General features: G+C 34.9%; 1 protein-coding gene across 3 annotated transcripts in view; it reads right to left on the bottom strand.

The window, feature by feature from the left end:
- AFG1L (AFG1 like ATPase) overlaps positions 1-17,514 on the bottom strand; it is a 79,405-nt gene that overhangs the window by 60,018 nt on the left and 1,873 nt on the right. For all 3 annotated transcript variants that reach the window (XM_061990400.1, XM_061990402.1, XM_061990401.1), the window contains exons 2-5: positions 12,290-12,513; positions 4,915-4,966; positions 4,223-4,324; positions 2,789-2,919 (exon numbers count right to left, since the gene is read on the bottom strand). In XM_061990400.1, the coding sequence (XP_061846384.1) occupies positions 2,789-2,919; positions 4,223-4,324; positions 4,915-4,966; positions 12,290-12,513 (509 nt within the window). The remainder of the gene's footprint in view (positions 1-2,788; positions 2,920-4,222; positions 4,325-4,914; positions 4,967-12,289; positions 12,514-17,514) is intronic.

The raw sequence follows: 17,514 nt of genomic DNA, 5'->3' as shown, positions 1-17,514 counted from the left end.
TTTAAGTCCAAGTGGTATCCAGTTTAAGAAGTAAGGATTCTGTTTTCATCATCAATACTAACATAAGCTACAGCCACATGCCAAAATTAGAGCTTCTAATTACCTATATATAGTTATTTGATCACTAAACAATAACTAGTCTGTTTTTAGTGGCCAACCTGTGTTCTGAAACATTGAAATTATAATTACACATGCCTTGAATATAGGGTTTCTCTTCAAAACGAGGACAGATTTTTAGAATGGCTTATGACTTCCATGATTTAAAATAAAACAAAACCCACCACTTTACTACTTAAAGTAAACTGTATGACAAAGATCAGTAAGAATTAGCAATGTTTTAACAATCAGAGAGTACGTGGCTCAGGTAAATGCTGACAAAAAATGTGTCCACTTCAGAGTGGACTCTGAAGCTTAGTGCCATTACTAAGGTCCTGGCTATTACATAGTGTTTGCAAAAAAACCCCATTTCAGACACTGTAATTACTTTTAAATACAACAGTATTTTGGCACACAAAATAACTTTTTAAAGTATTGAAATATTTTTCTACATCAATTAGACAACTCTCCACTTGTTTCTCTATAGACTTTTCTAAAAGATTCACTTCAGAGTACTTTTGTTTTACTTTAGCCTGCCATCAAAAAGAAGCATGCAAGCTTGACAATGCTTTTGTCTTTTGAAGTTCTGCGTTCAGTTTCCTCTGAAATATAAGCATTAACAGTACTTTTTGCTGTCGCTGTAACAATATCACCAATCTGTATGTCAGATCTTAAGATAAATAAATTATTTCAGTTGAAACAGGTATTTGAGAACACTCTGAAGTGTTTAAACAAGGTCTCAATAGTTTCTGATCTTTCCTCCACACACAAGTATTTTCCCAAAGACCCAACTTGACTTTTCATCTGTCAAAAAGAGACAGCAGCTTTATCTGCAAGCCAGAACAGTGTATGTTCTAAGTCTTCAGCTCTTTACAATTTCATTTTAATCTAGCAATTCTTTTAAATACAAGTGAATCACTCTGCAGTGAAATCTAGCCATTATCTCCACTGAGGAAATGAGTTGCAAACATCCTGAATTAGATATGGATTCTTATTATCAATGTTAATTCTGTCGCCATGTGAGCTCCTCTTCCAATCCCTGCACTACTTTGACTGTAAACAGAAGGCTCCTTATCCCGAATTTCATCCCAAATCTGCAAAATTTCAGAAAGCTGGGACTTCTTTTCAGTAAGCATTCCCTGCTACTGAAATCAGTCAAGAAATTCAGCTGTTCACATATGTGTGAATTTAGAACATTAGTACATCCACAAGAAGTTTCAAAGTTCACATAGGAATTTGAAGTCTTAGATAACTCAATTTTAAAGCATAATTCTTTTATTACTTTCCCAACTATTACCCACGGATAAAACCAGGTGATTTTTCCAAAGTGAAGTGACTGATGTACCTCAAGTAAGTCAGCAGGGGGAGCAGGCAACCAATTTGGAAACAAAAAAAAAAAAAAAATGGCAGTCTCTCCCCCTAAAATGTGGAAACAGGAGAGTCTGGAAACATAGCAACAGCAGGATATGAAAGCAGTGTAAATAGACACTTTTATCTGTAAAAAGTCCACTAATATATGGTACAGCAAAGATGTCTCTTTCTACCATTTAAGCATTTGATGTCATGACATCAAACATTTAACGACAGTTAACATTTGTCCTCAACCTTTCCAAATCTCCCCAATTCTTCGTGGTGTAAATATAACTGTCTCTGTATTTAGACTTTATACTGCAAGTTTTGGAGGCCCAGCATTCATATTCACTAGCAAAGCACAATTTAAATCCTGAAACTATAAATAAAAGGACTCTATCCCTTTTCAAAAAAACACAACAATAACTTAAAACAAGAACACCTACTCTACAGCTATAAAATCCTCTTCATAGGACTTGATCATAAACAGGTTATTTTCCTGGGTGTACAATAACAGATAGAAGATATAAATTGCTCTATCCATTGGTGACTTAAAAACTGTTCTTACCTTGCTTTGCCTTTCTCTCTGAATTACAAAATAAATTAAAATCTCAGCTGATTAGAGCTGCCAAATACCTCTAGCCTTTATCCTAAATTTTTTTATAAAACAATTCTACACTTCAATTTGTGACATGCTCTTAAAACAAAATTCACAAGCTGTGCAAAACAAATGAAACAACCAAGTTAGCCTGGGCGAAGAATTTTATAAACTTTGTTTTTAATTCTCATCTGTAAATCAAGAAAAGTGCATTTAAATGTTAGTCACATTGATACAATCTGGGACTGCCATGCCAAAGGTTCCAATAACTGTAGCAAAGAATTTGGATTGAATTTGACGTGCAATTTTCACATTCTTAGTCACACCGAGACAATTTTGTTGCATTATATGAACTATTGCAAAGAGCAGGCATGCCAAGCCTGTGCACTGTACAGACTCAGTACAGGATGATGGTCCTTGCCCTGAAGTACTCATGAGCTTCTCACCAAATTCTTAATACTCCCCCTTCTATGACCAGTAACTGGTCAGACTGGTAAATGAAAGCACTACAAGAAGTCTTAGACTGTCAACTTGCATCTTATTTCCTGGGGGAAAAAAAAAAACAAAAACAAAAACCAAACATCATCTTCAAAACTGTGAAATGACTTCACTCTTCAGTTTCTACAGTTCACTACTGGCCACTGATTTAAACACTGTATTAGCAGTAACAAGTGTCATATTTAAGATGAAAAGTAATTTTATGACATGTCCCTTAAAGCAAAGGAATAACCTCTGGCTTCTTACCTGAAATTCATCAAAACATAAGAGAGCAGCCTCTTCACTTATTTCTTCTGCTACTGGTGCAATTGGGTCATATGATTTGGCCATAAACCCTGCCTTTCTTTTTGGCAAGCTCTGTTTAAGGCGATGTATTCCTTAGTTGGTGAAACAGAAAAGAACAAGTGTTATTTCTTTTTCTAAGGTAGGGAGAACAAGATTATTTAGCTTCCAAATAAAAGTAACCCAGTCCAGTCAAAGTAAGAAAGCTTCAAATTTAGCCCAATTTCAATATGGAAAAGAAAATTTCAACCACATCCAGACAACTATTAAAAGCTCACCAATTCTGTAATTTGTATTCTCTTCTTTAGAAACATACAAAACAAAAATCCAAGAACCACTGAATGTTATGCACCTATACTTGATCTTTTAAAAACTGATAAAAATTACAGGTTTACCTTGCTGCAATTCATGACCTCAGTTCCACTTTCATTTTGTAATTTATAATTTTCTGTCATAAGCTTCTCTTTGACTATGAAAACCCCTCATTATGTTTACAAATCAATGGCACAGCTCTTGTGCGTTACATGCTCTGAAGGTGTGCTTTGAGTGAGTTTAGTTGAAAAGTCACACATAGTAAGTTATATTTTAAAATGTAAATATGACGACATTGGTACAAAGTAAGATTATTACATTCACATTTCCTTGTCTCGTGGCTTGTATTGCATCCGACTACAAACATTTGGAAAACAAAGATTCTGCAGCAAGAAGCTGCCTCTGTTAAGTACAAATGACAAGAAATCTCAACACAGACACAATGTTGATAGAAAAGTGGGCACTACAAGCTGTAGTTGTTTACACCAATGAGAGCTTCTCAAGAAAAAATGCAGCTGTCACAATACCTGTAAATTACAGCACTATTTAACAATTTCACAGCATTTTAAGGTCACAGAATTTAGAATCAGAAGCAAAACTGGAAGTACCTAAAATTGTATCTGCACCAAAATGAAGTGCATTGTTCACTCTGTCAAAAGTTTTTCTAAAACTTAACCTTAACTTCCTTCTACTATTTTTTCCTCTAAACTACTGTCAGTATTATGAAGTTTGCCAACCAGAAGCTCAAATTTCAGTTTGAGAAACTGCCTTCTTTGGATTGCACAGAAACTAACTGGTAGCTGGAAAACATTTAGTTAAGTATTTAATCATAAATATACACTCAAGTTTACTATATAATCAGGAATACAGAATCTTTGCAAAAAGATACTTGAAAATTAGTACACAATACCTACCCTGGTATGACAAACAATGCTAAAATTCTATAATTTCTCTCCTATTTTTCACCTTTTTTGCTTAAATATTTAAATGATGTTATGGTAATTCATGTAAACATGAGAATGAGACAGACTTTTAACAGATACCATATTTTATAAAATTCTTGTAAATACCTGTGTCTGCACTTACTCTGGTGCACATCTAGCATGAAGCCATGAAAATGGACCCTCTTTTTCTTTTCTACTTCTAAGTGAGAATAGAACATGTCCATCACCATTGTCTTTCCCGTGCCTTCAAATGAAAAGAAGTAACAAAACATGCAACAGGTAAGTTATTTAAGAACAGTATGTAGTGAGTACAATAATGATCGTTTAGTAGCTTTAATGAAACTATACTTCCCCACAGAATACGTACAAGACCAGATCATTTATGAAGACTGTTACATTTTCTGATTAAAATTTAGAAAAACTACATTTTAATTTTTTTATTTCAAAATTTTGACTCATATTTGCACAACTGGCTCTGCATACAAACAGAAAACATAATTATTTTGTTTTGGAAATGAGAGTATATTTTCACACTGTATTACTGCAAATAGAATACATGAATACATACTCCCCTCAATTACTTCCCAAATTCTTAAATTATCCACTCACTAATATTTAAGAATGCAATGTTAGAAAAAACTACACAATCCGAAAGCTTCCAGTATTCAGAGTGCAAATGTATTAAATAACATCATAATGTGGAAGAAAACTAATCCTGAAAAACTCACTCCAGCAATAGTGCTACATAAACATAAGGCTTTGAGATGCTTTAGGATCTGAATACACATGCATTTAAAGCAAAATTCCATTGGAATTGGTACAACTGAAACTTACCAACATCTCCATAGACATAAAGACCTTTTGGGGTTTTGTTTTTTGCAAAGAGCTGCAAATGAAGGAAGAGAAAAATAATAAATACAAATATCAGGTGAAATAAATGCGAGGACATTGCTGTTGAAAAGAAAGGAGCTACACTTAACAACCAAAGCATCACTAGCTAACGAAGTGTAACCTTGAATAAATAATTAGCTCAGAATTAGTAAGCAGTCTTAATGGTGTGTTTGCGCAAGGCCAAACACACATGCAGGATTTGGTTGGGGTTTTTCAGATCATTGTGAAAATATCTGCATTCCCTGTCCCAGCACACATGCCTTTTTACTAAGAACATATCTAAAATCATTAAATGCTTTCCAATCCACGATCATCAAAACAAAATCTTTTCCTCATTAAGTCATTTTAGCAGTCCTAGGAAAAAGTATATGAAATGGAGCAGTATTGTAGTATTCATAGCTATATGCACTATCTACCTATCAAAGCTGGTCTGCTTAAGATATAAACCATTCCAATTCAGAAAATCAGTATTGCAAAGTCAGTGAGCACTGTAGATCGCCTTTCTCTCCACTTTGAATCTTAACTGTAGAATCATCTCTGCCTTAAACACGATTATAATCAATGGAGTCACAGTAAAAATAGGTACCTACATAGACATGCATGAGTATGTCTGTGTATATACGCTATTATTTTCAAAATATACCTTTTATTAATCAGTTTCTCAAATGAGTTACATTTACCTTAAATTAATACTGCTTAAGAATTTTAACCTCCTAATATTACTCAGAACATGTTAAGAAACCTTATGGTTTATTCTGTTTTACTTGAATATATATTTTATAGCAAAAAACTACAATAACATCAAGACTTTCAACTTTAATCAGTGCTCTGCCCAACTCAGTACTGTACATCGAAACTTGGGATTCTACAAAGTAAGAGTTTCTAAAAAAACTGGAGATCTTAACAAAATTCTCATAAATCCACGAAACTGAATTCACATCCACAAAAACACTGCAGAAGAATATTTGGTTATCTTGAAATGTTCAACTTTCAGAGTTCTATGAGCTGAGCTGAAACAGAGAAAATTAAAATTGCAACCCTGTGGTCTGATTTGGAGCCAGGTAATTGCCAAACAACTTGAATTTAAAGCACTTTTCAAAATACAATGCCATGTTAAAGAAACGGGAGAGTCAGTAGCAAAACATTAATTAAATGTGAAAGAAAATATATGATCAAAAAGTAAAATGATAATGTCTCAGGTCTATAGTACCAGTTTATTCAGAAAACATGCAAGCATAACTCTGATAAAAGACCCACTTTTACATTTAATTTAGAGCTATATTAATAGGATAATCAAACATTTGTATCAATGGCTGAACAGTTCCAAATGTTCTGAAATCATTCCATTAATACACAAGGCTGCAAGTACTCCCCAGTGCTTTGAAAGCACTGCAAGACAATTTAATTGACAAACACTTTTCAGTCTGTACTTTTTAAGAGCTTGCATTCATTGAAGCTACTGATGCTCAAAGTTGTGCAGCAAAGAAAGGAGAAATGGATAAAAATCGAATGAAAGACATTCATAGTAATTTCATTATTTTCAATTTCAGATTATGAACAGTTATTTTAACAAGATAAAAGACTAACACTAATATAGCCTGTTTATATAAATTTCGTATGATTTGCAATTTCACAAAGAATGACACAGAGCTAGACAAACAAATCAATGTTTAGAGTACTGATTTACCTGTCATTGTAAAGGTTATCTAAACATAAGTAGTAATGACTACTTATACATTTTTTTCATCCTAAAGTGTTTATTAATTATTTACTCATCTTGAATTTCATCTTCTTAGGTACATTTTATTCTCACTCCAGTACTTATCATTTCTAGAAAACATGTTACAGAAAAACGTTTTTTTGACTAAAGGAAACAAACATAATTGCTTGGGCTCCATAAAGGTCTAAATCAATTTCTGATTGATTTTTAAAATTGTTGGGGTTTGGGTTTTGGGGATTTTTTTAGTGAAAACAGCAATTTCTGAATGACATCTAATTGCTAAAAAAACAAATAAAAAATAAGAGATACTGCAGCAGATTGAAATGCATTTTATTTTTATCATCTCCAAAAGCGAATCAAATGACAGAAAAAAACCTCTTACCCTCTTTGAACAATTAAAGAACTTCTTCGGTAACATTTTATATATACATCTGCCAGAAGTAATGTTATTTACACCTTTATGATACACACTTCCTCAATCCTGTCAGGTATTGTATAACACTAAGAATTTATTTTTTTACTCTTAAGATTTTTTTTTAACATATATTTTATTTTTTAAAAAAAAAAATCAATTAGTAGACTTTTAATACTGAAACTCAAGACATCCCACCAGTCTCAAGCTATTTTGCATTATCATAACTTTTTTTTTTAATTACTTCATTTTTTTTCAAAATCATTCTCATGCATCTTCTGAAGCCTGGAAGTTGTGTAAAAAAACAACAAAAAAAAGCAACTTCCACTAGGAATTCCAATAAAATCCAATCCATGCTACTGGTTCAACTTGGAGCACAGTAAGCAGCCAAGAAAGCCAGTGGTATGTGGGAGCTAAGAAAGCAGAAAATTGATCTTGGATCACACACTCCAGAAGAGGGAGAGAGCTAATGCTGAATATCCTCCTCCAGTTATCCTAAAATAAAGGTAATCTTGTTTATTTCAGGAAGAAAAGAGAGAAAAGTGGGAGATCTAGGAAGACAAACTAAGCGAACAAGCTTCTCCTCACTCTTCACTTCCATATTATCCCCAAAGCATATTTGGGGTCTCTATATAATATTTAGTATTAGAATGTTTTACAAATTTCTTTTTCAAAACTATATGTCTTGCTTTCATTCTGTTGCATCAGATTTTTCTTTTTTGTTTAAACTTCACCTTACTCAATCAATATCCTACCTCATCTAAGGAATTATATTGGTCAAAACATCTCTTTCATTCTGCCAACTTCCCATTATTTATGAAATATCTTTAATAATGTGCAATATTTTCTCACCTATTCATGCTCCCTACCTCAGACACCAGAAGCAAGCTACTTATTTTCTGGGAATATTTACAGTCCAATTGGAAAAACTTTTAAGTGAAAAAGCATGTCAATACTGAGATGCTTAATTAAAACAGGCAAAATTCAAGAGAGAAGTCTCCAAACAACAGATTTTTTTTTTTTAACAAAACTGCCTCTTTCTCCCACTCTTTTAGGCCTTCTTTTTGGTTGCTGTTGTAGCTGAAGACATTTTCAAGGTCTTGAATGGTGTTTACTATTGTTCATACCTCTTTTCAAAACATGACCTCACTTATAATTGAGCTTATTTCAAGTCATTAGTACGGCAACTCAACAACTCTTAAGATGTCCCAATTGGTATTATTTTGAAAAGCTAGAGAACTGAAACATCCATGCAAACTCTTACAGCCTTGAACTTCAATTCAGAGTACCTCAAAATATCTCAACATGCAAGGCCATGCTTTCACCAAGTTGAAGATCAAAGTCAGTCATTGTTCAAAATTCTGTAATAATTTTGAAAAACAGAAGCCTACTTGGTTTGCAGCCAGACTAATTGTTTATTCCCTTCAAATTCATTAATTTGTTCTAAGCTGATGCCCTCAAAAACCTACACGATAAAAAAAAAAGAGTTTTATTACCATAAAGGAAATGGCTGGTGTTATGTGTACTCCCCTCCCCTGCTAATTTCAGAAAGCTTTTGCCTCTGAGGTAATACAAGTCTCTTGGATAAACACTGAAATGCTTCTGTTGTATTTGATATAAATATTGTTCCCTAATCATACTTCTACCATCTTTTTAGTGAATAAAACTCTTTAGACAACAAGTGACAAACGAAGAACAAAACTAAAAATAAAGCAGATCATTCTTGTAATGGTTTAGAAGTACAAGAATTTCTATTTCTGAAATAACTATTATTTTACAAGAGGCTTCTGCAATTCTATCACAGAATAAACTGGGCAGTAAATGGGGAATATCAGAGAACAGAAGAGGCTAGAGAGGCCTCTCTCTTTCTCTCTTATGCCATTTCTTCACTGAAATGACACAGCCAGAAAAAAATAAGCATGCTTGAAATGCTGAGCACCACTATTTTTATTTCAAAAAAGCTGCCGGTAGATTATTTTCAACACTGGACATTTCAAACTGAAAGTACGTTAGTCAAGTTGCTATAAACCCCCCAAAAGTAAAAAGTTAATCTACAAACTACTATGTGGAACTGATTAAAGTGTCGACTTATTTCCAAAAAGTATATCATTTTGTTTTATTTACATCTAATAAAACCCATTAAGTACAAAACATAAGCAAAAACAATGACAATTGTTTTATCATAAAAACAATTAAACATCCATAGCATAAGGTTTATCGTTTACTTCCTAGCATATTTGACGTTGTAAAGCACCAGGCTTTCATGGGAGGAGAGCCTATTAAACAATGTAAGATTTCCTGCACCATATATCATTAGTACTTCCTGGAGAAGTACGTTAACACCAATGCAAGTACTCCTACTAGTTATATGAAGTATTTCCACTCATAAGCCTACACGTATCCTAATAACATCCAGGCCAATTCCAGAGAGCAGTACTCATCATCTACTCTTGGCACTAAAAACTTTAGTTCTATTCTTCAAAAGTGAAGCAAGTCTGATACAGCATCCTTACCCTGAAAATCCATCACAGAGAAACATCTATTTTACTTACTATTCACTTACTTGTTTTTTGGAAACTTCTGGACAAATGCAGACATATGACAAGCACGTGATGCCACTGTCTACAGCTGATACAGTGCTTGACAGCTATGATTTTACCAAGTACCAATTCACACCTATGATTCTTATTCTGTGGAAAACCTTCATCAAGGACAGTGATTACAACTTTGCTGAAGCAAAACCTAGCCTGCATGAGAAATTAAACCATGCTTTATTTGGCTTCATTTTATCTCAAAAGGAGTTCTGTTTGAACTGACAAGTAACTTTTTCAAAGATAGTGGAAGAGAAAGTTGTGCCAGCTGCTCCATTTGGAATCATGACATGAATTACCAAAGACAGCAAGTTTTAACAGACTTACATAAAACTTACTGCTCTCCTACTTTTTCAGAGTTTTGATGTACTGGCACAGCACTCTAGCATTCAGTCTGGTTATCAAGCTTCTTACAATTTCCACAGACTTCTCAAGCTCGAGAAGAAAAACATCAAACTGCAACAACTTATCTCAATAGCAAATAGTTCTACAGGTGTTCTCATTGCCTGTGGCATTGGTTCCCAAGTATCAGAGAACTATGCAATAATTTTTAAAAGCTGCTGTAAAATTAAAGCATGGAATTAAAACAATGTTAAATGAAAGAGAGCAGGGCTTTAAAGGAACTAGTGAAAAATACATTCTCAACCTAAAAAATGACATTTGACTTTTTCCTTTTAAGAAAGTGTCAGTCAAGCTGGCTGACAAGGAGGCAGGAAGACATTTATGGCATTTCCAGGCAAGCATATGACTAACAAATACATGATTCTGCAGCTACATATGTGAGTTTAAAGTATTCAAGGGATGTCAGAGATAGTCCAATAGGCAAGCAAGTGTCCCAATGCTCTGCACTCTGGTATACTTTCTTATTTGAAATGGGCATATTCACAGGTGTAACACTTGTTCTCATACCAATGTTCTCTTCTCTATGTTTTTCATGCCTTGAAGCTAGTATACATCACAAGAGTCTTAGAGTAGTAACTTGTTATTTGGTGCCTAAAGGGCAAAGGACAGAACATCATTTAGAGGCATTTGAGCCCTGTAGGCTCTTGCTACATCACGTAGGCTTGCCTGCAAACAAAGTACAGTATTTGTGTCAGGTAATAAGAGAACTGGGGTTGTAATGGCAACTGTATGGTTTGATAACAAGTTAAATAGAGTTAGATACTTAGGTTTATGCCCATGAGATGAGATGTGTTGCATAACAGATGCTGAGAAAGGCTAGCATGGAGATTTATTAGAAAGGTCTGCAGCTTATGGCATACATTGACTGTAAATGTGAAAGCTACTTCTGAAGAAAAATAAAAGCAAAAGTGGTGCATGAGAAACAGAGACAGAAAAAGGAAAACACACAATGACTGGCTAGAAAGAGCAATGACAGATTCCAGACATCCTCCTCTTCGGGGTAGGGATGTGTCTCTAGTGCCAACAGGGAAAGTGAAGATGATGACACAATGCATATTTTACCATGCTTTTTTTTCCAGTACTATATTTAATCACTAGACTCAAAATTTCTATTCTTCTTGTTTCCTGTCACCATGTTTATGATTATTTGTGCCAATTCAAGTGTGTTAATCAGGTGCATTTTCACTGGTTGCTCAGCTTCCCAGCACATCTATGACTAATATTTACCAGCTAATTAAAATATCTACTTTGCTGGGCACTACATTTGGTTTTCTGGGATATAAACTCAAATCTACAAAATAAGAAGCAGGGAAAGATGATGGGGGATTCTCACACCACTCCTAGTTGCTTCCCACGAGAACCTGCCATAACAACACTATTGAGATTTGCAGGTGCAAGGCCAGAAGCACAACAATCCGAGAATAACAGCATGAGAACAAGATGTGAAAAATACTGCCATAGAAGCCTTGAAAAACATTGCTTCAACAGCGTCAGGGAAAAGTTACAGAGCTGCAGACTCTTACCATTACTAATGCTAAGGAACTGTGGTTGCTAAGGCGCAGGGCAGCAGGGATATGTCTGAATTTTTGCCACTACTTCGAAAAAGAGCTGTAATGGCCTCAAAAACAAAACTGTGGTGCAGATTACACCTCCACCTTCCTTTCATACCTCAGCTGGAGACTAACAACACTGGAACCATGGACATTTTAAAAAAAAAAAAAAGTTATGTTTGATCTATTTTATAATATTTTACAAAGCTAAATTTTTTTGCTTGGATTATTTAGACCTTGATGGCTAATTTCACTTATACTCATGGAATATCTGCAATAACTCAAAACATCAACATTCTGTACATGAAACCCAAACACACACGTTATACCAGTGCTTGAGACTTAAAATCTGATCCTGGCACCTCTCTCCTATAGCCAAATTACATTGGACAGAGGATGCAAAGAAAATAGTATCAGATTTTCTTAAAATTATTTCAAACACACTTAATTCGGTTGCTTATTGAATGCTACTGGAATTTTATAAACCAAAAAAGAACAGAGATCCAAACACAAACAATCTATATGTAAAGACCCAGCTAAAAATAAGACTTTTGTTGATAGAAACTCGTCTATTTTTAGGCACATTCTTATAAGCAAATACAAATGGAAAAAAAAGGTTATCTTTTATCATTATAAAGCTCACCTTTGACAGAAGGCTTTTTGAACTGATGCTGTAGCCTTTAAGGTTCTCATGCAACTTCTGCAGGTGCTGCACAACTCTTCTTTGCTGATCATCATTTCTCAGCTCTTCTTCCTTAATCAGAAAGTCATAATGTTCTAAAGGTCCACTGCAAACCAATAAGGCTCTGGCATTAGCATCTGTAAGAGTGCTGAGGACTGTCTTCTCATCTGCTTGAGCTGTGTATGCTGTGAAATGAAAAGTAGATTATTAGTAGAGAAGTTTTGAAAAATATCCTCTTACATTCATAAACACCAGACTTTCTGAACAGTTTATGCAAAGACAGAGAGACATGACTTAACATACTCTAGTGATTGTACAGGTAACCCTGTTGTTTTTTACTAGATCAGTTTCTTACACCAGTGGTAAACACCCTTAGTAGTCTAGTTTAATAGATTTTTTTTAAAAAATCACTAAATATACACAACAAAAAAAGCCCAGTTGCAGAGTTGGTAAGACTTTGATAAGCTGTTACAAGGGAAATTTTTACCTTCCCTCACCCTCTTCCCCACAAAACTCCATCAAAGTCCATTTTTCTTCATCGATTAATCATTAGGAGTGAGGTGGGCTGAACTAGACAGAATTTAAAAGCCTGAAAGTAACAAATCAAAACATGAGTCTTGAAAGCAAGTTTGAAGAGTCAAAGACCACCATAAGCAAGGCAACAGTTGTGAAGTTCTGCAATGTCAGAGCCTTCTGCCTAGAAGAGACGAGGCTATACCCAAGCAGGAGTTGACCAGCTAAAGACCAGCTCTTCAGAAAAGTATATCAGGGTTACACTGAATCATTAATCAACAGCAAGATACCACCACAACACTATCAGAGAAGATAGAAAAAAGCCTCAAAATACAAGACTCTGATATGTGTGTGTGTGTGTATAAATATATCTCTCTATAGATACATGAAGATCACATATGAAAAAACATTCTATTTTAATACTGGAAAAGTCTGCCCTGGATGGTTTTCAATTTTCATGTCACATTTCATGAGAGGTGTGACCTAAATGGAAGTACAGAAGAAGATTTAAATTACTTATTTGTCAAATCATGGTTCACAACCCACAGAGAAGTTGTAGTAGGCACAAGAAAAGTTTTAAATTATTAAAACAAGCATCAAATGAATGTAGTTATAAAACAGAACATTATACCAAGTTACATTTATTTACTGTGAGTAACATTATAGTTTCTCCAAAGCAAGGCAGTCACTGTTTACATCTGCAGCCAATAATTACACCAAATTCTCCTGCCCTGAAGGAAATGAGTTACTGCTATGAATTAAAAGCAATTAGTTCACCCCTAGCTAAAGAGATCACACAGAGAGTCAAGTTCAAAGCCTGTTATTGCGAAAAATTTGAGTAAAACCTTTAGAGAATACTAAAGAAAAGTATACAGAGCTATTTTCAGATACATATATGGTACTGAAAAAAATTAAATAAACTCTATTTATACAGTTATCTTAATAACTGTAATTAAGGCAGTGGAATCAATGATTAATAGTCAAGAAGTTGTAAAACTTTCATTAATTTTAAAAATAAGTTTGACAACAGTCTGTCAGAAACAGGTCAGTGACACCTCATCTACCTTCAATGGCAAGGGGAAAAAGCACAGATGATCTCCTAAAGTTTTTTCATCTTCTTTTACACCATTCCACTCTCACATACAGTCAATCTCAGTCCTGTGATCTGTAACTGTAAACCATTGATGCCTTCACAATGCATGGAGACTGACAGCTCTAAGAGCTCCAGTGCGAGGAACAGCCAGTGCTCCATTATACCTTAAAGCCACCAGTTCCTACTGCTTACCCCAAGACTGGACAAAAAAACCCCTCCAAATAGCTGATTTAAGGATAAGGGTCTGCAGCTCATGATCTTCCTGATCACAGATCAAATACAACAGCAGAACTGCTCAAAAACATGCTTTCTCTCTTGGATTACATGTACCTACAGCTAACTATCCCAGGAGTGGAAAAAAATACTTGATCATTAACAGATGGCAGAGACGGACAGTATGTGCAATTAATGACACAGGGTGTCATGGGACAACTTACTCACTGTTCTCCTAAAATAACATTCAATGCTGGGATTTAACTACGGCAGAGATACACTATAATATACTACCCTCTAATTGGTAAGTGATAAACTCAAAATTTGTTGCTGGAAAACAAAGGCCTATGGTCTCACAAAGTTTGTAGGGATTTCAGAGGTAGGTCAACAGAAGACAGAGATTCAAGTGATACACTATCCTAAGTAAACAAGAAAAAATCCATGTCATCCATTCTAACCTGCATTTTGTGGGATAGATTGCAAAATCATTCATACAACTATGTTTCTACAGTAATCTTTTCCCAAGCTGATAAAGGAAACTTTAGAAATGTTAATACATAGCAGAAGAATATCTGGCAATTACCTTCTGTAATTTTATATCAAGGAAACTGTTACAATGGGAATCATCGGTGATTAGGCACATCATAGTCCCACAGCCTTCTTCATAATGCAAAAAACGGATTTTCATTTATCTCCTCCTGTCCCATTACCCAATCTTTGTATTACATCTTTCAGTGTCAACACAAAGAAAAAGCATCTTCTATCTCTAGGTAGTGTTCTAGATATGACTATGGCACAGTGCAGCATCAACTCATTATTCACCTAGTTTTACACAGAACAGTGTAAAAACTACAGATGTGTTTATTCATAACCTATCTTTCCCACCTCTTGAGTGCACGACAGTGTTGGCCAGCACCACATTTAGCCCGACATCCCCTGCCTCTAAGAGCTACCACCAGGTTGCAAATTTTATTAAATTCCCATTCCTAAGACATACATATTTAAGTGCAATCTCATTTTATCTCAAGCCATAAAATTAGCTGCTTCCATTTGCCTTTCTGCTTGCCTGTCCAACAAACAGAGACAAAGCTGCAGTGAAGATCTACTGTGATACACACGAAAGTCCTGCCTTGGAGAAACAGAAAAATTCACTAAAGCCAAATTAACGTATACATGCTGAATGAAAATGCTGATCTGAAACTATAAAAATTTCTTTTACAGTGAGGAACTTCAGGCACCTTCAGTAAACTGGCATTCATTTACTACTTCAAAGACAACTGCCTACATATAAAAAGAAAAAAAAAAAGTTCTTAACTCCAGGGACCTTCTGTTCTGGAAAAAAGAGCAAACTGAAAAACTAATCAGTATGTTGTCGAGTTTTCTTACTGCCACTTGGAAATGTCTAACACAGGAAAAAGGCACGCAAGTTTCAATAACACCGCTTATGAAAGCAACAGCCACAGCTGAGACAAGCACTAGAGTTATTTATATAAGAAGACAATCTGAAATGGAAGCTAGGTTGTGGCACATCAAAATCAGATCCTGACAGCAGCCAGAAGGTTGAGAGCATTGGAGGGTAATGAAGATAAACAAGACTCGCCTTGGTAATCCTTATTTTTTACCTAGTAGTTGGAATTTCATTATGTATGGATTTGAACCGTGATGCCCAAAATTTGTCAGAAAAGAATTCTCATGACAAAGATCCTTGTCTCCCCTGTATATCAGAGCCTAGGAAAAAAAAACGGCCTTCCCTGACATTAGTTTCATTTTTCCTGTCTTTCCATGACTGCAGAAACGGTGATCTTTAAATTTATTAATCTGGGAGTTTTCAAGTAACACAAAAAGATTTCACGTGAAATTAAGATTATTGCTCAATTCTGTAGGAGAAAACAATATTGCACTCCCATGGCTTAATTCAAATTTGGTCTGCAATATCTCTTACTGACCTTGAAGTAACAATCTTTTAAACACGTGATTAGAATTGTAGACCTTTAATGGGATGAAAAAGAAAAAAACCATGATAGATAGATAATAACCAGTTAAAGAAGCAAAGAACAAACAATTGGAACTGAACTCCTTTTATTGCAAAAGGTAAGCAATTACAATATTCACCTCACTTGAGGGTGACACACACAGTACATGTTAAAATTTATATTATTCATTCTGGAAATAAAGTTGAAACAAGCACTTCAGGGGGCTGGTGATGAAAAAAAGGAAAAAAAAAAAATCTTCTTTAACCCTTGTACTGTACCTGTGCTTCAAACTGCTCCCTCAGGGAATGATCTGAAATAGTATTCATTGATGGAGATTAAAGCTGGAAGACAAAATTTCTAAGTATAAGGGAAGTTTAAATTTATCTAATTATCCCAGAACTATGCTCAAGAACTGTGTTTCATTGCAGTTTATTTTGAAGAAAATATGTTCTGAAGACATAAGAGATGGAGAATTAACCATTTCCTATGACACCTTGCTGTAATGGTTTGTTACTATTTGTCTTACAGATGAAAAAATACTTCCAACTGATAGTTGTTCGAGAACTGCACCTAAACCAAACTCAGGGAGGTTACAAATGCACCAATATTAGCAACTCCAAAATAAAACAGCTGTCACCTCACTGACAACTGCAATGGGGAAGCTGGAATAGCTTTTGCTAAACCAGTGTTAAGGCAATGTACAAAAATCATGTTTCATCACTACTCTGCAGACAGAATTCTCCCTTGAGAGTGTTTTATAAGCACTGGAATTTGTGTGTGGGGAGAAAAAAAGTAATAGAAAGCAACTTTAAAAAACTGTCCTCTTTTCAATAGTCCAAGATGAAGCTCAGAACATTAGTTTGGGTCACAATTAAGACAAACTGCTGCAAATCCCCAAACTCTTAATGTAAAGCTGCTAAAATTGTATATAAAACAGTTGCCATGACAGAAGGAGACAACTTTCAAGTTAGAGGGCACTTTTATCAATAGGCAGATGATGGTATCAGAGACCTCACTAAACTCCTAATTAAGCTGATAACAGAATTTCTGCAAAATCTTTCCTTCCCAGATGACACCACAGTGATGAGGAAGGGCAACAGTACAGTCTTGTAGCTCCAAAGGTTATTTTCCAGCAGGAGAATGGGAATGAAGGTAGCAAAAGATCAGAAAACCTATGGCATTTTTTTGCATGCTAGAACCTGTGGATAATAATACTGTTCTCATCTGATTGTTTATTAAATACACGTGCAAGTTTTGAAGAATCAGTCTCAAGCAGGTAAACTGCTCTGTAGTGAACAAGGATTTGGATGAATTAAGCATATGCATGGAAGTTAAGCACATGCGTAAACCTGCAGAAGAACAAAGAGCTGGCACATAAGCTTCTCAGGAAAGAG

The sequence above is a fragment of the Colius striatus genome, chromosome 2, assembly GCF_028858725.1.
Source record: "Colius striatus isolate bColStr4 chromosome 2, bColStr4.1.hap1, whole genome shotgun sequence".
Lineage (NCBI taxonomy): Eukaryota > Metazoa > Chordata > Aves > Coliiformes > Coliidae > Colius > Colius striatus.
The sequence above is the reverse complement of the archived record's forward strand: the minus strand, read 5'-3'. Positions and strand labels throughout refer to the sequence as shown.